Source organism: Ovis canadensis, chromosome 3 (genome assembly GCF_042477335.2).
Source record: "Ovis canadensis isolate MfBH-ARS-UI-01 breed Bighorn chromosome 3, ARS-UI_OviCan_v2, whole genome shotgun sequence".
In the NCBI taxonomy this organism is placed as follows: Eukaryota; Metazoa; Chordata; class Mammalia; order Artiodactyla; family Bovidae; genus Ovis; species Ovis canadensis.
In genome coordinates, this window is record NC_091247.1 from 202,730,312 (window position 1) to 202,751,633 (window position 21,322).

Consider the following 21,322-nt stretch of genomic DNA (forward strand, 5'->3'; position numbering starts at 1 on the left):
GCTCTCTTGCATCTCCTGCATTGGCAGATGGATTCTTTACCAAATGCACCACCTGGGAAGCCCACATATCTTCTTGGACATAATAAAATTCATTTAGGACATGCTGACAACTAATATCATATTCAATAGTGAAAAGCTTTTTATATATTTATATAAAATATAAAAATATATTTTTATATATTTACTTTTACCTTTATCCATTTTTTCTCTTTGTCTTCCTTTGGTTTGTTTTTTGGCTTTTATTCTAATTATTCCAATTTCCCTCTGAGTACTGCTTTATCTTTCTCTTGTAGTTTTCTGAGATGTGGTTTTTCACTATTGCTATTCTTTGTAAGTTTTGTAATTTTGATTTGTAAGTCCTCTGACCCAAAAGTTGTTCAAGAGAACTTAATTTTTTAAACCTTCAAACTTAAGTATCTTTTAGGTTTACGAACTTTTCCATGGGTGTCTCACTGTACTGTCTCATGATCAGGGAATATGTCTTAGGTGATTTCTACTTTTGAGGATTTATTGAAATTAATTTCCTTTGTGACTTAATATATAATCTATTTTCATGAGTATTCTATGGGCTCTTGAAGATATATTCTTTATTTTCAGAATAAGAGTTTGATATAAATTACAGTTTGCCTCATTAATGTTACTATTTAGTTTTTCTATGTATAGCTTATTTTTTTCTACTCAATCTTTCTAAAATCAAGAGAAATAAATTAGAATATCTTATTACTGGTTTGTTTTTGTGCATTTCTCCTTGTATGTTCCATAATTTTATACATGTTGCAGCAGTTGCTTATATCTTTATTCATAATTGTACTCGTTATAATCTAAAGTTCTATTCCTGTTTGATTCAAGTCTTCTGGGACAAAATCGCATTTGCTTTTAGATATGATTGTGACTTTTGATTTCCATGTTCTTGCATTGCCTAATATGCGTGTGCTCAGTTGCTCAGTTGTGTCCAATTCTTTGGTGACTCCATGGACTACAGCCCACCACGCTCCTCAGTCCATGGAACTTTCCAGGCAAGAAGACTGGAGTGGGTTGACATTTCCTACTCAGGGAATCTTCCTCACCCAGGGACTGAACCCATGTTTATTTCGTCTCCTGTAGTGGCAGGAGGCTTCTTTACAAATAGCCCGTGCCGCCGCTGCACTCACTGGCTGGCCCGGTGCGGGCGCCAGGCTCCTGCCACAGGAGGGGCCCACACTAGGGCAGCAGCCACCACTTCGGCCGGCCCCGGCCCCGCCGGAGCCCCCTGCTCTGTCGGGCGATGAATTGTCACTACGAAGGGCTGGGGGTTCGGCACCACGCCAGCGAGGAGGAGCTCAAGAAGGCCTATCGGAAGCTGGCCCAGAAATGGCACCCGGATAAAAATCTGGATAATGTCGCAGAAGCAGCTGAACAATTTAAACTAATCCAAGCGGCGTATGATGTGTTGAGTGACCCTCAGGAAGGAGCGTGGTACGATGATCCTAGAGAAGCTCTGGTGAAAGGTGGACGTGACGGAGTGTATCAAGATGACAGCTTAGATTTGCTTCACTATTTCACTGTGACCTGTTACTCTGGTTATGACGATGATGAAAAGGGCTTTTATACGGTGTACTGTAATGACTTTGACATGATTGCACAGGAAGAACTAGAATCTGCTTTAGAAGAGGACATGGAAGATTTCCCAACTTTTGGAGACTCCCAGAGTGACTATGATATGGCAGTCCACCATTCTATGCTTACCGGCAGAGTTTCTGCACTCAGAATTTTTCTTGGAAAGAATATAATACACAGCAGGCTTCAAACGGCTGGAAGAAATGAGGCATGGAAAAAGAAAACAAAAGAAAAAGCGAGGAAAAGTGAGGAAAGAAGAAGGAAAGAGAATGAACTTGTCCATCAGCAGATTGCTTTCATCCGAAAAAGGGATAGAAAAGTGCAGGCTCATTGAAAGCTTGTGGAAGAAGAAAATGCAGAGAAGGCGAGGAAAGCCGAGGCGATGAGGTGGCAGCAGAAGCTGAAACAGGCCAAACTGGCAGAGCAGTACAGACAGCAGAGCTGGATGGCAGTGGCTGACTCGGAGAAGGAGCTCAGGGAGATGGAGGCGCAGTATGAAAAGCAATTTGGAGATGGATCAGGTGAAGATTAAACGGAAGAACCGGAGGAGCTCAGAGACGGACAGGACGGTAAGGACAGCGCGAGGCCCACGACGCAAGACTTTCAAGACCGAAAAGGCTCTGAGGAATCATGAAAAATCAAAGAAGCATTGGGAAATGGCTGCCTTGTTAAAACAATAGTTGGAGGAGGAGGAGGAAGCAAATTTTTCAGGACTTCAAACTGGTGAAAACAGCCTGAATGCGAATTCCGAGGAAGAAATGGAGGAGGCGCCAAAACAAAAGCTTTCTAAAAAACAGAAGAAAAAGAAACAGAAACCAGCACAGAACTGTGATGATTCTTTCAATGAAAATGGTACTGGAGAAGGAGTAAAGGTTGACCCGGAAGATACCAACCTAAAGAAAACAGTACCAAAGAATTGGAAGATAGTCTCCAAGAAAATGTTGGGGTCACAGACACGGTGGAACTGTGCTATGACCCAAAAACTGAGGCTAGAACTGTTTCTAAACCCAAAGGAAAGAAAGCCAAAGATACTAAAAAGTCTGTCAGAGTACCTGCTGAACCACAGACAATGAGTGATGTGCTTATCAGCTGTACAACCTGCCACAGTGAATTTCCATCCAGGAATAAACTTTTTGATCATCTAAAGGCCACTGGTCATGCAAGAGCACCTTCATCCTTAACATCTTTAAGCAGTGTAACAAATAGTCGAAACAAAAAAGAGAAACTTAAAAATGGATAGAAATTCTGCCAATGCTTTTTCCTTTCTATGGTCTCTAGATTTTGAAACCAAAAACTGAAATGAAATCATCTAAAGAGTTAAAATTTCAGTGATCTGCAATTCATTGCATTGTGGAAGATTACTTTTTATCTTGCAAAAACATTTAAAAAAATATATTTTTAAACGTCATTAGTGACTGAATTCTGCTTTTGCCATCTGAAATTGACTTGAATGTCTCAAAACAGGTAAATATTGTAAAGTATGCATTCTTGACTTTGTTGGCTCATGTGGATGGAAATCTACAAGGAGAATTAAATTATTTTAACACATTAAAAAAAGAAATAGAACTTTTAACAATGATTTTTAAAGAAAGTGTTTCACAAAGTAATTTGCTTTATGTACTTATGATATTTATAGAAGTTTTAAATTTTGTTATAGTGGTTATTTTATTTAATATTCTTAGACTTTTATTTATTTTGACAATATTTCTTTCCTAATAGAAGCAAAGATAAAATTAGTGTGATGATCTTTCTCATCTACTTTGATCTACCGCCCAATTATATTCAATGTTGTGATCTTTTTCATTGTTTTTATAACACTAATATTACATATGCTAAGATTTTTTATTGCTTGATTTGTTATACTTTAAGTGTATCTTTTGACACAGAGCTATTAGACATGAGGTAATTAGAGAAAGTCTTTTCTCATCTATTTTTCATCTTTTCCTTCCAATATCATCCACTAGCAACAGTCAAAAATAATCTTCTAATTACATGAGATTATATGAGATGCTATAGAAAAGTGTATATTTTAAAACTTTCCAACCCCATGGACTGTAGGTGGCCAAGCTCCTCTGTACATGGGATTCTCCAGACAAGAATACTGAAGTAGGTTGCCATTCCCTTCTGCAGGGGATCAAACCCAGGTCTCCCATACTGTAGGCAGATTCTTGACTGGCTGAACCACCTTCTCATCAGGGAAGTCTATCTAAAATACTCTTCTAATTAAAAATTTAAATAAATAAAATAAAAATAACATTAGATTATATGATATATTGTAGCAAAATGTATACTTTAAAGTTTTCAGTGGAAAATTTCAAAAACAATGTAAGTATTTATAAACAATCCTAACTATCCCTTCACCACTTGTCCTTCCATATCAATAAAATTTAAATTCAAAACCTGGGTAACATGGACTTCCCCAGTGGCTTCAGTTCAGTTCAGTCACTCAGTCGTGTCCGACTCTCTGCAACCCCATGAATCGCAGCAAGCCAGGCCTCCCTGTCCATCACCAACTCCCGGAGTTCACTCAGACTCACATCCATCGAGTCAGTGATGCCATCCAGCCATCTCATCCTCTGTCATCCCTCCTCCTCCTGCCCCCAATCCCTCCCAGCATCAGAGTCTTTTCCAATGAGTCAACTCTTTGCATGAGGTGGTCAAAGTACTGGAGCTTCAGCTTTGGCATCATTCCTTCCAAAGTAATCCCAGGGCTGATCTCCTTCAGAATGGACTGGTTGGATCCCCTTGCAGTCCAAGGGACTCTCAAGAGTCTTCTCCAACAACACAGTTCAAAAGCATCAGTTCTTCGGCGGTCAGCCTTCTTCACAGTCCAACTCTCACATCCATATATGACCACAGGAAAAACCATAGCCTTGACTAGATGGACCTTAGTCCGCAAAGTAATGTCTCTGCTTTTGAATATACTATCTAGGTTGATCATAACTTTTCTTCCAAGGAATAAGCATCTTTTAATTTCATGGCTGCAGTCACCATCTGAGGTGATTTTGGAGCCCAAAAAAATAAAGTCTGACACTGTTTCCATTGTTTCCCCATCTATTTCCCATGAAGTGATGGGACCAGATGCCATGATCTTCGTTTTCTGAATGTTGCGCTTTAGGCCAACTTTTTCACTCTCCTCTTTCACTTTCATCAAGAGGCTTTTTTGTTCCTCTTCACTTTCTGCCATAAGGGTGGTGTCATCTGCATATCTGAGGTTATTGATATTTCTCCCAGCAATCTTGATTCCAGCTTGTGTTTCTTCCAGTCCAGCGTTTCTTATGATGTACTCTGCATAGAAGTTAAATAATCAGGGTGACAATATACAGCCTTGACGTACTTCTTTTCCTATTTGGAACCAGTCTGTTGTTCCATGTCCAGTTCTAACTGTTGCTTCCTGACCTGCATACAGATTTCTCAAGAGGCAGGTTAGGTGGCCCTTTCTTTCAGAATTTTCCACAGTTTATTGTGATCCACACAGTCAAAGGCTTTGGCATAGTCAATAAAGCAGAAATAGATGTTTTTCTGGAACTATCTTCCTTTTTCCATGATCCAGTGGATGTTGGCTATTTGATCTCTGGTTCCTCTCCCTTTTCTAAAACCAGCTTGAACATCAGGGAGTTCACGGTTCACGTATTGCTGAAGCCTGGCTTGGAGAATTTTGAGCATTACTTTACTAGCATGTGAGATAAGTGCAATTGTGTGGTAGTTTGAGCATTCTTTGGCATTGCTTTTCTTTCGGATTGGAATGAAAACTGACCTTTTCCAGTCCTGTGGCCACTGCTGAGTTTTCCAAAGTTGCTGGCATATTGAGTGCAGCACTTTCTCAGCATCATCTTTCAGGATTTGAAATAGCTCAACTGGAATTCCATCACCTCCACTAGTTTTGTTCATAGTGATGCTTTCTAAGGCCCACTTGACTTCACATTACATAATGTCTGGCTCTAGATTAGTGATCACATCATCATGATTATCTAGTTCGTGAAGATCTTTTTTGTACAGTTCTTCCCTGTGTTCTTGCCATCTCTTCTTAATATCTTCTGCTTCTGTGAGGTCCAGACCATTTCTGTCCCTTATCGAGCCCGTCTTTGCATGAAATGTTCCCTTGGTATCTCTAATTTTCTTGAAGAGATCTCTAGTCTTTCCCATTCTGTGTTTTCCTCTATTTCTTTGCATTGATCACTGAAGAAGGCTTTCTTATCTCTTTTTGCTATTCTTTGGAACTCTGCATTCAGATGCTTATATCTTTCCTTTTCTCCTTTGCTTTTCACTTCTCTTCTTTTCACAGCCATTTGCAAGGCCTCCCCAGACAGCCATTTTGCTTTTTTGCATTTCTTTTCCATGGGGATGGTCTTGATCCGTGTCTCCTGTACAATGTCACGAACCTCAGTCCATAGTTCATCAGGCACTCTATCTATCAGATCTAGGCCCTTAAATCTATTTCTCACTTCCACTATATAATCATAAGGGATTTGATTTAGGTCATACCTATATGGTCTAGTGGTTTTCCCTACTTTCTTCAATTTAAGTCTGAATTTGGTAATAAGGAGTTCATGATCTGAGTCACGGTCAGCTCCCCGTCTTGTTTTTTGTGGACTGTATAGAGCTTCTCCATCTTTGGCTGCAAAGAATATAATCAGTCTCTTGTGTTGTTGGAAGAGGGTGTTTGCTATGACCAGTGCATTTTCTTGGCAAAAGTCTATTAGTCTTTGCCCTGCTTCATTCCACATTCCAAGGCCAAATTTGCCTGTTACTCCAGGTGTTTCTTGACTTCCTACTTTTGCATTCCAGTCCCCTATAATGAAAAGGACATCTTTTTTGGGTGTTAGTTCTAAAAGGTCCTGTAGTTGTTCATAAAACCATTCAACTTCACCTTCTTCAGTGTTACTGGTTGGGGCATAGACTTGGATAACTGTAATATTGAATGGTTTGCCTTGCAGATGAACAGAGATCATTCTGTTGTTTTTGAGATTGCATCTGAGTACTGCATTTCAAACTCTTTTGCTGACCGGGATGGCTACTACATTTCTTCTGAGGGATTCCTGCCCGCAGTAGTTGATATAATGGTCATCTGAGTTAAATTCACCCATTCCAGTTCATTTTAGTTTGCTGATTCCTAAAATGTCATCTTTCACTCTTGCCATCTCTTGTTTGACCACTTCCAATTTGCCTAGCAACCCAAGGACTGGTGGCTGCACAGCACAGGAGGGCCTAGAGGAGCTATCCCATGTTGAAGGTCAGGAACAGTGGCAGTAAGGAGATACCCTCATCCAAGGTAAGGAGCAGCAGGTGTGCTTTGCTGGAACAGCCGTGAAGAGATACCCCACGCCAAAGTTAGAGAAACCCAAGTAAGATCGTAAGTGTTGCAAGAGGGCATCAGAGGGCAGACTCACTGAAACCATACTCACAGTAAACTAGTCAATCTTATCACACTAGGACCACAGCCTTGTCTAACTCAATGAAACCAAGCCATGCCTATGGTGCAACCCAAGACAGGCGTGTCATGGTGGAGAGGCCTGACAGAATGTGGTCCACTGGAGAAGGGAATGGCAAGCCACTTCAGTATTCTTGGCTTGAGAACCCCATGAACAGTATGAAAAGGCAAAATGATAGGATACCAAAAGAGGAACTCCCCAGGTCATCAGGTGCCCAATATGCTACTGGAGATCAGTGGAGAAATAACTCCAGAAAGAATGTAGGGATGGAGCCAAAGCAAAAACAATACCCCAGTGGCTTAGTGGTAAAGAATCCACCTGCCAATGGTGTAGACTTGGGTTTGATCCCCGGGTTGAGAAGATCTCCTGGAATAGGAAATGGCAAACCACTCCAGTATTCTTGCCTGGGAAATCCCATGGACTGAGGAGCCTGGCGGCTACAGTCCAGGGAGGTCACAAAATGTCGGTCATGACTGAGTGACTAAGCACACTTGCATGGGTAACATACTTCAACCTATAGATAATTGGTGTGGGCTTTGCCAGAACAAGCAGCTACAGCATTAACCAGAGAGACCTTGCCATAGAGACTGTGTGGCTTCCTTTTAAATTAACATCTCAAAGCGAAAGTAGTGACGTAAGGTAATGATTGAAAGTTCCTCTTTGTAATCATTTATAATTATCAACGGCATCTAAAGATGCTCATTAATTCATCCTCTTAACTCTGGCAACTGTTGTCTTTGATCATGTTCTAGTCCATTACCTACATTATTATTTCTGCATTGTGACAAAAATCTGTCTTCTGTGTATCAGAGCTGTGTACTGGTGGAAGGTGGATAATTTTTATTTTAGTAGAAGTATTATTTGGCATGGTGGCTGTATTAATTTGTGGGGAGTACACAGAGTCTGTCATTAGAGAATTAAAGAATATACAAGATAAAATTCAGCAACTTTCTGGTTAGTGCCTTGGTTGAGTCTGGTGCCTATAATATTAAACATGATAATTTACAGATTGTTTTTCCCCCCTGGTGATACTTCAGGAGAAATCTAGTGGTTGAGAACCTTTAAATTCCTTGTGCTGGGATTTTTCCACATAAAATGGTGAGTGTGAGAGAAGGAGCTTAAATTTGGATTTTGGTTTCTTCTCTCTTGTCTTTTATTGTCAGTCGTTTATTCAGGAATTCTTTATGGAGTATCTAGAGGAGACAAGGCACTTTGCTCAGCACTGGGTTTACAATGGTAAGCCAGATACACATGGCTTGTGTCTTCATGGATTTTTAGTCTGCAAAGAAGCACATAGCATAGTTATCATTGCAATATGTGTTTTGAGGAAAAAACATTATATAGGACTCTATAGTAAAGGCAATGAGATGAGATCTGAAGGATGCAAATAATGATGGGGAAGATGGAACAGGAATCAAGAAATCTAGGCGGAGAAAATTGCATCTGTGAGGTACTGAGGGTCTGGTCTTAGCTGAAGAATTGGAAAAAGACAAGAGTCAAGATTGGGAAGGACCTGATATTTGACTGGAAAGGGAAATTGGTGGGTACCAGATTCTGCTGAGATGCACCAGGAGAATTCTGATTTTTCCCAAAAAGTTGGGCCAGCCACATACATAATTTGTGGGACTCATTGAAATAAAAATGCAAGGTGAAAATTCAGAGTTCTTTTCTACAAAAAACTTTTTATTAAGAATTTCAAGACAGTGACAACAGAATATTAAACCAAGTATAGGATTGTTTTAAGTACTGTACTTTGTACGACTGCATAGGTTATAAGCCCAGGAAGTTGGCTCTGCCTAAAGGCAATGAGAAGCCAAGAAAAAGGGTTAACTAAAGGAGAGAGTATACTTGGTTGGCACTTTCTGTTGTTCTACCAAGGCATGTTTAGTTAGTCAGTAACGGCAGCGGTAGGACTACAAGTGATTACTAATGTGATCTTTACAAGTCTTGTGCCTAGATACATAGATGTCCAGATGTGCTGTGCTAAGTTACTGCAATCCACTCTCAGTTCCTTAGTTCAGCTGAGTTCAGTTCAGTCGCTCAGTTGTGTCCAACTCTTTGCAACCCCATGAATTGCAGCACACCAGGCCTCCCTGTCCATCACCATCTCCCGGAGTTCACTCAGACTCACGTCCATCGAGTCAGTGATGCCATCCAGCCATCTCATCCTCTGTCTTCCTCTTTTCCTCCTGCCCCTAATCCCTCCCAGCATCAGGGTCTTTTCCAATAAGTCAACTCTTCGCATGAGGTGGCCAAAGCACTGGAGTTTCAGCTTTAGCATCATTCCTTCCAAAGAACAACCAGGACTGATCTTTAGAATGGACTGGTTGGATCTCATTGCAGTCCAAGGGATTCTCAAGAGTCTTCTTCAACACCACAGTTCAAAGCATCAATTCTTCAGTGCTCAGCTTTCTTCACAGTCCAACTCTCACAGCCATACATCACCAATGGAAAAACCATAGCCTTGACTAAACGGACCTTTGTTGGCAGAGTAATGTCTCTGCTTTTCAATATGCTATCTAGGTTGGTCATAACTTTTCTTCCAGGAGTAAGTGTCTTTAATTTCATGGCTGTAGTCACCATCTGCAGTAATTTTGGAGCTCAAAAAGGTAATGTCTGACACTGTTTCCACTGTTTCCCCATCTATTCCCATGAAGTGATGGGACCAGATGCCATGATCTTCGTTTTCTGAATGTTGAGCTTTAAGCCAACTTTTTCACTCTCCTCTTTCACTTTCATCAAGAGGCTTTTTAGTTCCTCTTCACTTTCTGCCATAAGGGTGGTGTCATCTGCAGTTCCTTAGTAGGGGTAGTAAAATGGTGAAGTCTGGGATTTTTGCTTCAGGTCATCCTATTTAACCATTACTTTAATACACGGAATAAATTTATCCTCTAATTATTTAACAACTCAAAGTTTCAAATGACTGACAAGAAGTGTCCTTAATAGTGTGCTTCTTTTTTGGGATCAACTGATATTCTGTGACAAAAGTATTTAGAATTCAGAATAAGAAAGAGGAAATAATTTAAACAATACAAAAAGGAACAACTTCCTGCTAATTCTTCTTTTTTTCAGTAATTTGCATATCTTGCTTAAAATATGCAGTCCTGCTGTTGTAACATAATAGGCAGTTTGTCTTCAAAAATATTCAGAACCAAAACTTTTGTCCATTATCACTGATGAAAAAGTCTTAAGTATCATATGATGTAGTAAGAAGTCCTGGTATTTCTTTGGAAAGAATGATGGTAAAGCTGAAACTCCAGTACTTTGGCCACCTCATGAGAAGAGTTGACTCATTGGAAAAGACTGTGATGCTGGGAGGGATTGGGGGCAGGAGGAGAAGGGGATGACAGAGGATGAGATGGCTGGATGGCATCACTGACTCAATGGACATGAGTCTGAGTGAACTCTGGGAGTTGGTGATGGACAGGGAGGCCTGGCGTGCTGCGACTCATGGGGTCCCAAAGAGTCGGACACGAGTGAGCGACTGAACTGAACTGAAGAAGTAAGCAAACCAGAAAAAAAAAGAATTCTGAAACAACCAAATTAGTTTTTACAATAAGAACCCTATTTGTGTGTGTGTGTGTGTGTATGTACTTTAAAACACTTATAGACAAATAATTATCACCAAAATAAAAAACTTGATAGTGACCCATAGTTTATGTTTTGAAACACAAAGAAAGGATTTTCTTTAAGGGCTTTAATGACAAAATAGAGGCTAAACTAGCAGCTTTTAAAAAAAGTTTAGCTTCTCTAGAAACTGGCTACTTTCTTATTATTGGTTTTTTTAATCTGGTTAATTCAAGTTTAAAAATAATGACTGTAAAAATCTCCCCAGCTAATACTGATTTTTTAGAGAATATTTATAAATTATGACAATCAGTTCAGTTCAGTTCAGTCACTCAGTCGTGACTGAGTTTTTATGAGTCAACTCTTCGCATGAGGTGGCCAAAGTACTGGAGCTTCAGCTTCAGCATCATTCCTTCCAAAGAACACCCAGGACTAATCTCCTTTAGGATGAGCTGGTTGGATCTCCTTGCAGTCCAAGGGACTCTCAAGAGTCTTCTCCAACAACACAGTTCAAAACATCAATTCTTCGGCACTCAGCCTTCTTCACAGTCCAACTCACATCCATACATGACCACAGGAAAAACCATAGCCTTGACTAGATGGACCTTAGTCTGCAAAGTAATGTCTCTGCTTTTGAATATACTATCTAGGTTGGTCAAACTTTCCTTCCAAGGAGTAAGTGTCTTTTAATTTCATGGCTGCAATCACCATCTGCCATGATTTTGGAGCCCCCCAAAATAAAGTCGGACACTGTTTCCACTGTTTCCCCATCTATTTCCCATGAAGTGATGGGACCAGATGCCATGATCTTCATTTTCTGAATGTTGAGCTTTAGGCCAACTTTTTCACTCTCCACTTTCACTTTCATCAAGAAGCTTTTGAGTTCCTCTTCACTTTCTGCCATAAGGGTGGTGTCTTCTGCATATCTGAGGTGATTGATATTTCTCCTGGCAAACTTGATTCCAGCTTGTGTTTCTTCCAGCCCAGCATTTCTCATGATGTGCTCTGCATATAAGTTAAATAAGCAGGGTGACAATATACAGCCTTGACCTACTCCTTTCCCTATTTGGAACCAGTCTGTTGTTCCATGTCCAGTTCTAACTGTTGCTTCCTGACCTGCATACAGATTTGTCAGGAGGCAGGTCAGGTGGTCTGGTATTCCCATCTCTTGAAGAATTTTCCACAGTTTATTGTGATCCACACAGTCAAAGGCTTTGGCATAGTCAATAAAGCAGAAATAGATGTTTTTCTGGAACTCTCTTGCTTTTTCCATGATCCAGTGGATGTTGGCAATTTGATCTCTGGTTCCTCTCCCTTTTCTAAAACCAGCTTGAACATCAGGAAGTTCACGGTTCCCGTATTGCTGAAGCCTGGTTTGGAGAATTTTGAGCATTACTTTACTAGCATGTGAGATAAGTGCAATTGTGTGGTAGTTTGAGCATTCTTTGGCATTGCCTTTCTTTCGGATTGGAAAGAAAACTGACCTTTTCCAGTCCTGTGGCCACTGCTGAGTTTTCCAAAGTTGCTGGCATATTGAGTGCAGCACTTTCTCAGCATCATCTTTCAGGATTTGAAATAGCTCAACTGGAATTCCATCACCTCCACTAGCTTTGTTCATAGCGATGCTTTCCAAGGCCCACTTGACTTCACATTCCAAGATGTCTGGCTCTAGACGAGTGATCACACCATCATGATTATCTTGCTCATGAAGATATTTTTTGTACAGTTCTTCCGTGTATTCTTGCCATCTCTTCTTAATATCTTCTGCTTCTGTGAGGTCCAGACCATTTCTGTCCTTTATCAGCCCCATCTTTGCATGAAATGTTCCCTTGGTATCTCTAATTTTCTTGACGAGATCTCTAGTCTTTCCCATTCTGTGTTTTCCTCTATTTCTTTGCATTGATCACTGAAGAAGGCTTTCTTATCTCTTTTTGCTATTCTTTGGAACTCTGCATTCAGATGCTTATATCTTTCCTTTTCTCCTTTGCTTTTCGCTTCTCTTCTTTTCACAGCCATTTGTAAGGCCTCCCCAGACAGCCATTTTGCTTTTTTGCATTTCTTTTCCATGGGGATGGTCTTGAGCCCTGTCTCCTATACAATGTCATGAACCTCATTCCATAGTTCATCAGGCACTCTATCTATCAGATCTAGGCCCTTAAATCTATTTCTCACTTCCACTGTATAATCATAAGGGATTTGATTTAGGTGATACCTAAATGGTCTAGTGGTTTTCCCTACTTTCTTCAATTTAAGTCTGAATTTGGTAATAAGGAGTTCATGATCTGAGCCACAGTCAGCTCCTGGTCTTGTTTTGTTGACTGTATAGAGCTTCTCCATCTTTGGCTGCAAAGAATATTAGCAATCTGATTTCAGTGTTGACCATCTGGTGATGCCCATGTGTAGAGTCTTCTCTTGTGTTGTTGGAAGAGGGTGTTTGCTATGACCAGTGCATTTTCTTGGCAAAAGTCTATTAGTCTTTGCCCTGCTTCATTCCACATTCCAAGGCCAAATTTGCCTGTTACTCCAGGTGTTTCTTGACTTCCTACTTTTGCATTCCAGTCACCTAAAATGAAAAGGACATCTTTTTTGGGTGTTAGTTCTACAAGGTCTTGTAGGTCTTCATAGAACCGTTCAACTTCACCTTCTTCAGTGTTACTGGTTGGGGCATAGACTTGGATTACAGTGATATTGAATGGTTTGCCTTGGAAACGAACAGAGATCATTCTGTCGTTTTTGAGATTGCATCCAAGTATTGCATTTCAGACTCTTTTGCTGACCGGGATGGCTACTCCATTTCTTCTGAGGGATTCCTGCCCACAGTAGTTGATATAATGGTCATCTGAGTTAAATTCGCCTATTCCAGTCCATTTTAGTTCACTGATTCCTAGAATGTCAACGTTCACTCTTGCCATCTCTTGTTTGACCACTTCCCATTTGCCTTGATTCATGGACCTGACATTCCAGGTTCCTATGCAATATTGCTCTTTACAGCATCGGACTTTGTTTCTATCACCAGTCACATCCACAACTGGGTATTGTTTTTGCTTTGGCTCCATCCCTTCTTTCTTTCGGGAGTTATTTCTCCACTGATCTTCAGTAGCATATTGGACACCTACTGCCCTCGGGAGTTCCTCTTTCAGTATCCTATTATTTTGCCTTCATACTGTTCATGGGGTTCTCAAGGCAAGAATACTGAAGTGGTTTGCCATTCCCTTCTCCAGTGGACCACATTCTGTCAGACCTCTCCACCATGACCCACCCATCTTGGGTTGCCCCACGGGCATGGCTTGGTTTCACTGAGTTAAACAAGGCTGTGGTCCTAGTGTGATTAGATTGACTAGTTTTCTGTGAGTATGGTTTCAGTGTGTCTGCCCTCTGATGCCCTCTTGCAACACCTACCATCCTACTTGGGTTTCTCTTACCTTGGGTTTCTCTTACCTTGGGTTTCTCTTACCTTGGTATCTCTTCAAGGCTGTTCCAGCAAAGCACAGCCACTGCTCCTTACCTTGGTCAAAGGGTATCTCCTCACCGCCACCCTTCCTGACCTTCAATGTGGGATAGCTCCTCTAGGCCCTCCTGTGCCAGCGCAGCCACTGCTCCTTGGATGTGGGTTGACCTTCCCGGGTGCCGTCCCTGGCCTCGGATGCAGGGTGGCTCCTCTGGCCACTGACCCTGGCCTCGTATATGGGGTGGCTCCTCCAGACCATTGCCCTGACCTCAGATGCGGGGTGACTCCTCCTGGCCGCCGCCCCTGACCTCGGACGTGGGGTAGCTCCTTTCAGCTGCGCTGAGAGCGCGCCGGCGGTCGCAGCCGTTTGCACTGAGTGGGCCGGCCGTCACAGCCTGGGGCCAAACTATGGTGGAGGTAATGAAGATAACGGTGACCTCCTTCAAAAGATCCCATGCAAGTACTGCTACACTCAGTGCCCCCAGCCCTGCAGCAGGCTACCACCAAGCCATGCCTCTGCTAGACACTCCCGGACACTCACAGGCAAATCTGGGTCAGTCTTTTGTGGGGTCACTGCTCCTTTCTCCTGGGTCCTGGTGTACAAGCTTCTGTTTTTGCCCTCCAAGAGTCTATTTCCAGTCCTGTGTAAGTTTTGGCCGCTCTGTGATGGGGTTAATGGTGACCTCCTCCAAGAGGGCTTATGCCATACTCAAGTCTGCTGCACCCAGAGCCCCTGTCCCAGTGGCAGTCCACTGCTGACCCGCACCTCCACAGGAGACGCTCAAACACAGTTCTGTCTCAGTCTCTAAAAATATTTTATTTTGTGGACATCATTCTTCCTTAGATACATGCTATGAAACGTAAGAAATTACCTTACTCAATACTGTTTATGGTTTAATATAAAAGCAAAGCATCTTAGAGGATAACATTACTTACATGAATAAATTGTGGTTTTAATAAAAGTGATTTAATTATCATATATTAATTTAGGATTTGTTAGTATAGAGCAGTGCATATAATGGGGAAGTGAGTGCTTGACTGAAAGTTACTTTCAGCCTAACAAGAGAAACAAGGCAGACCCAAAAATAAATATGTAACAGTAAACAATCACACTCTAAGACCTGATCTGGCTATAGAGAAGTGTACATGTAAGGGGTAAGTAACTAGGATATCAGGTACAGAAAGAGGTGACGAGCAGATGGGCCTGATCTTAAAGGTAGAGAATACAAAGGTGGATGTGGACAAAAGGAAGACTGGGAGTTGCAAAGGCAAGTTTGGGGTGGGCGTGGGGGTGAGGTCTAGCCAATTATGAGTTTGCAAATCTTGTGTGAGATAAAAACCAGTATCAGTATTAGATGGCCACTGGCAATGGAATTACTTTAAAGAGTGCTTTAGATTGATAGGATATTTAAAAAGTCTTTGCCAATCTAGGTGAGATGATTGAAAAATTTATTAGAATTAACACACATTTGGCAGAGAATAGGGTAGATAATTGTGCTGGGCTAGTTTAGGATCCTGATAATAAAATAAGACTTCATGAAGGAAGTGGAAGAATTATTGAGCTTTAAAAGATAAGTATGAAACTGCTAGATAATTCATGGTCATTATTATTGCCCAATACTTATTTTTGTTGTTTTCTAAGATGTTGAGTAAACTGTAAGATTTACATGCAGGGGAAACCAGGACCTCTCTCTCTGAAATGCAATTCTACTTCAAAGCACAGTTAACTGAAGTAAGTTAATAGTGGGATAGCATGGAATTAGTATAATTAGACAAACACACCTGGGTTTAATTTAACTTGATAAACATATTCTAAGGGGTTAAAAAGCTTTGAAAATGGATTGAAAAGACTATGAAAGCCTTATTGTTAAAAATATTTTAATTTGAAAGTTAACAAAATATAGTTCTGATTTTTTATACAATTGAAACTCAATAGTTGTACATACATGCTCAGTTGTGTCTGATTCTGTGACCCCATGGCCTGTAGCCCACCAGGCTCCTCTGTCCATAGGGATTCTTCAGGCAAAAATACTGGAGTGGGTTGCCATTTCCTCCTCCAGGGGATCTTCCCAATCCAGGAATTGAACCTGGGTCTCCTGAACTGGCAGGTAGATTCTTTACCACTGAGCCACTGGGGAAGCCTCACAATTATATTGAAACTCAATAATTGTACATGGTAATAATGATAAAATTACTTACCTAGGTCCACAGCTGATGATTCTTTCACTGCTTGTTCCACGGGCTCAGAGAGGAAAAAGCTAAGTACACAATCACTCTGAAAAATAAGACAAAATATATTTTTTCATTTTATACATTTATTTATCATTCCTGTTTCTTAGTCTCTGAAAACACTGACCTAAATATAGAATATTTATAGATGCCTGTTTTATTTATAGATATATCTATATTTATAGAGTCCATAAATAGGCAAAATATACTAGGAAGTCTATTAAGTCAATGCTGTAATTTTTCACTAAATTAAGCTAATCTCTCATGAGATTAGAATCTGGCTATTTTATATTTCTTTAAGAGGCTCAGGTGTACACTGCTTTTAGAGCTCACCACAATGTTTACATTCTTGAACTTCACAATTATGCATCAATCTCCACAATTATGCATCAATCTCGCATGTCCTTTTTCTAGAAAATGTGTACTGTTGGACACAGCTTTTGGAGAAAAATTACTCTCAGTAGGACACAGACACTCAGTGAAAAACCATTGCTCTTCAGGGTTCAGTTCTAGAAATGCTCACTAAGCTCTAAGCAGTATGGAATGTTAGGGGATATTTAGAAAGAGAAAGATGCAAAAGGTGACCTCTTATTAGAACACAATCTGATTAGTGGAGGAAACGTATTGAATGCTTCAGCAGAAATTCTAGTTCTGTGCAATTTTACTATAAAGATGTGAGTGTGCTTCTCTTTTACACTGAGATGATCACAAACAAACTGACATTTAACCTGGACTCCAATTAAATGGGCTAACTGATGAATCAGAATAACTTGTCCTTAGTGACATTGACAGGCATTTTGTTTTAAGCCATTATATTGACACATGTTTTTTTCTCCATAGAAGGTACATCTTTATTTATTTATTTTTTAAATATAAATGTATTTATTGTTTTAAGCAAAGCAGCCTTTCCTATATTTTTATCTGAAGGGCACCACTACATAACTGATTATTGCTTTTGACTATCATAGTTCAGTTCAGTTCAGTCGCTCAGTTGTGTCCAACTCTTTGAGACCCCATGAATTGTAGCATGCCAGGCCTCCGTGTCCATCACCAACTCCCAGAGTTCACTCAAACTCATGTCCATCGAGTCGGTGATGCCATCCAGCCATCTCATCCTCTGTCATCCCCTTCTCCTCCTGCCCCCAATCCCTCCCAGCATCAGGATCTTTTTCAATGAGTCAACTCTTCGCATGAGGTGGCCGAAGTATTGGAGTTTCAGCTTTAGCATCAGTCCCTCCAATGAACACCCAGGACTGATCTCCTTTAGGATCGACTGGCTGGATCTCCTTGCAGTTCAAGGGACTCTCAAGAGTCTTCTCCAACACCACAGTTCAAAGGCATCAATTCTTTGGCACTCAGCTTTCTTCACAGTCCAACTCTCACATCCATACATGACCACTGGAAAAACCATAGCCTTGACTAGATGGATCTTTGTTGGCAAAGTAATATCTCTGCTTTTGAATATGCTCTCTAGGTTGGTCATAACTTTCCTTCCAAGGAGTAAGTTGATGCCATATTAGCTGCAAAGCTGCCTGACATTCTCCATTCTCCCCAGCTAGCCTTGTTCTGTGCAATGGCTCTTTCAACCTTTTCCAGAAACTTAAACTTCCAATTGTGACTCCTTTCCTGGTGATTTTGTCTGTACTCTAGAGAAAAACAAAAGGCAGATGGAGATTTCTGAATTTCCTGCTGAAAAATCTACAGATGCACAAAGTCATATTTTCTCTTTTCTTCCTTCTCCAAGGGAAGATCTGTCTCTCTTCCCATCTATTCTAAGTTGAATTTCACCCTCCCCCCAAATGTTGAAATCCTAACCCACAGTAGCTCAGAATGTGAACTTCTTTGGAAATAAGGTAACTGTAGATATGATTATTGGAGAAGGAAATGACAACCCACTCCAGTATTTTTGCCTGGAGAATCCCAGAGACGGGGGAGCCTGGTGGGCTGCCGTCTATGGGGTCACACAGAGTCGGACACGACTGAAGCAAGTTAGCAGCAGATATAATTAGTTAAGTTAGGATGAGGTCATATGGTGGAGGGTGGACCTCTCATCTGATATGACTGGTGTCTTTATAAAAAGAGGAAATTTAGACATATTTCACGCTGCAAAGATGGTGTGGAGAGACAGGGAGGAGAGGTCCATATATCATCTACAATCCATGGTGAGAGCCTGGGATAGATTCTTCCTTTACACCTGTCAGAAGAAATCAACCCTGTGACACGTTGATTTCAGGTGTTCATTCATAGCTTCGAGAACTTCGGTGCAATGCATTTCTGTTGTTTTAAGTCACCCAGTGTATGATGCTTTGTTATGGCAGCCCTTGCAAACTAAAACACCATTGAATGCTGCTCATGTCCTTCAGTGTCCCAGAATCTATACCTTTCTCCTCAAGAACCTTGTAGAATATCCCAGTCTATAGTCTTTTTCTTCCTTGCTCCTTTCCCTCCCTCCTTCCCTCTCATTCCTGCTTTCTTCCTTCCTTCCTCTTCCATTCCTCCCCCTTTCTTTCTCTCCCTCAAGAATCAAGTATGGCTATTTCCCTTCATTTTACAACCATATTTCTCTTTTTATGATGTTTACTTTTCTGTCCATTTTATTAATAGCATCTTATTTAAAAGCAGGGCTTCCCTGGTGGCTAAGAGGTTAAAGCCTCTGCCTGCAATGCAGGAGACCTGGGTTCGATCCCTGGGTTGGGAAGATCCCCTGGAGAAGGAAATGGCAACCCACCCCAGTATTCTTGCCTGGAGAATCCCATGGATGGAGGAGCTTGGTGGGCTACAGTCCACAGGGTCACAAAGAGTCGGACACGACTGAGCGACTTCACTTTATTTAAAAGTAACTGCAAGGGTGGCCATGCTATACATAAAGCGTGAAAAGACTATAGCCCTAACCGTTATTCCTAGATAAATTTTTCCTTCACCATTTCCAGTCTTTCCAAGTTTTATTCCAGAAAGAGAGAGAAGGACGATTAATATGTCCATAAGGAATAATTGCCATCACAATATTAACCTGGACAGAAACATTAAGGACCCAATTTAGCTGGTACCATCTTATTTTTCCTGGACTTCCCTTGTGGTTCAGCTGGTAAAGAATCCACCTGCAATACAGGAGACCTGGGTTCAATCCCTGGGTTGGGAAGATCCCCTGGAGAAGGGAAAGGCTACCCACTCCAGTATTCTGGCATGGAGAATTCCATGAACTGTATAGTCTATGGGGTTACAAACAGTCGGACACGACTGAGCAACTTTCACTCGCTCCACTCACTTTCCATTTAGGGCTTCCCTGATAGCTCAGTTGGAAAAGAATCTGCCTACAACGCAGGAGATCGCAGTTCAGTTTTTGGGTTGGGAAGATCCCCTGGAGAAGCGAAGGGCTACCCACTCCAGTATTCTGGCCTGGAGAATTCCATGGACTGTACAGTCCACGGGGTCGCAAAGAGTCGGACACGACTGAGTGACTTTCAGTTTCAGTTTTCAGTATCCTATTTTCCCACTAGACAAGTTTAAAAACAGTCAAAGTTTTCTCAGTGTGGAAGCGTAGGACAGCTTTTACACTGACATGCTATCCCAGATGAGTTATAAAATTTCTCAAACCACGCAAAGTATACTCATACAAAAACAATTTCTTGTCATTAATGTCCCTTTCAAGTCCTGTTATTTTTCTCCTCTTTGACACAAACTTACGGGAAGAGCTGTCAGTACTCTGATTCCACTTCAACTTCCTCTCGCTTTATCATCTAACATACTCAGGTTTCTGTCATTAATCGAACTTTGAAAATGCTCTTACTGTCATTTCTCTTGTTTAAGGTCTTTTTCCCCCCTAAATCAATCCAATGGAGATTTTCTTGGCCCTTTATATATATACATATATATATATATATATGTATATATATGTATGTATATATATAGCTACTCCATTTTTAGTGAAAAATTCTCTTTCACTTGCTTCCTTGTTGTCCCAGTTTTTCTTCCATTTGTCCTGCCATCTCTTCTTACACTTTTTTTTCAGGCTCCTTTTCATTTTCCTTATAACTTCACTTCTAGTGTCCTTCACTTCAAGGGCCTCCCTGGTGGCTCAGACAGTAAAGTGTCTGCCTGCAATGCGGGAGACCTGGGTTCGATCCCTGGGTCGGGAAGATCCCCTGGAGAAGGAAATGGCTCATTTCTCTCATTGTTCTAACAAGTTCTTTCTGGGTAATGTTATTCCCCTTGGTGGCTTCTATATTCCCTGGTGGTCTAGGGGTAAGACTGAACTCCCGATGCAGGGAACCCAGGTTTGAAAACTGGTCAAGGAACTAGGTCCCACATGGTGCAGCTGAGAGTTCACATGCCACAACTAAGACCCGGAGTAGCCAAATAAATAAATGAATAAATACATAAATATTTTTTTAAAATAGATATTGTAATGATTTGAAAATCTACAGTTTTCTCTCCATTCTGTCTCTTGAGCCTCAGCCCTCTACTTCACTACATCGAAATATCTTTTTATTGGCTTCCTTGACTATTCTAAAGATAATTAAAACCTCCAAAGTACACAACTAGATGCATTTTCTTTTCCCTTGATTTGTGACTTCTTCCTGTGCATGCATGCTCAGTCACTAAGTAGTGTCTGACTCTTTGCAACCTTATGGACTGTAGCCCACAGGGCTCCTCTGTTCATGGGATTTTTCAGGCAAGAATACCAGAGTGGGTTGCCATTTCCTTCTCCAGAGGATCTTCCTGACCCAGGGATCAAGCCCACATCTCCCATATCTCCTGCATTGTAGGCAGGTGCTTTACCACTGTGCCACCACTATACTGAACTGTATTTCCTCACGCTCTCTCACCTTTTCTACATGCTCCTTTCTCCATCCTTTCCACCTCTATCCACCCACTTGCCCAAGCTTTATCACATTCTCTTTTCTCTACTCATTTAGGCTAGTCAGTGTGATATCAAGAGCAGAGATCATTTATTCACTCATATCTAATAGAGTAGTTTTACTCAATAAATATTTATTAATAACAACAGAGATCTGACTTCAGATATAGAATACATTGGTCTTCTAATGGA

The 21,322-nt window shown here is 41.0% G+C and overlaps 1 protein-coding gene and 1 pseudogene across 3 annotated transcripts in view; one reads left to right on the forward strand and one right to left on the reverse strand.

The window, feature by feature from the left end:
- PIK3C2G (phosphatidylinositol-4-phosphate 3-kinase catalytic subunit type 2 gamma) overlaps positions 1–21,322 on the reverse strand; it is a 651,998-nt gene that overhangs the window by 47,573 nt on the left and 583,103 nt on the right. For all 3 annotated transcript variants that reach the window (XM_069585610.1, XM_069585608.1, XM_069585609.1), the window contains exon 30: positions 16,243–16,318. In XM_069585610.1, the coding sequence (XP_069441711.1) occupies positions 16,243–16,318 (76 nt within the window). The remainder of the gene's footprint in view (positions 1–16,242; positions 16,319–21,322) is intronic.
- LOC138438321 (dnaJ homolog subfamily C member 21 pseudogene) lies at positions 207–3,157 on the forward strand (annotated as a pseudogene).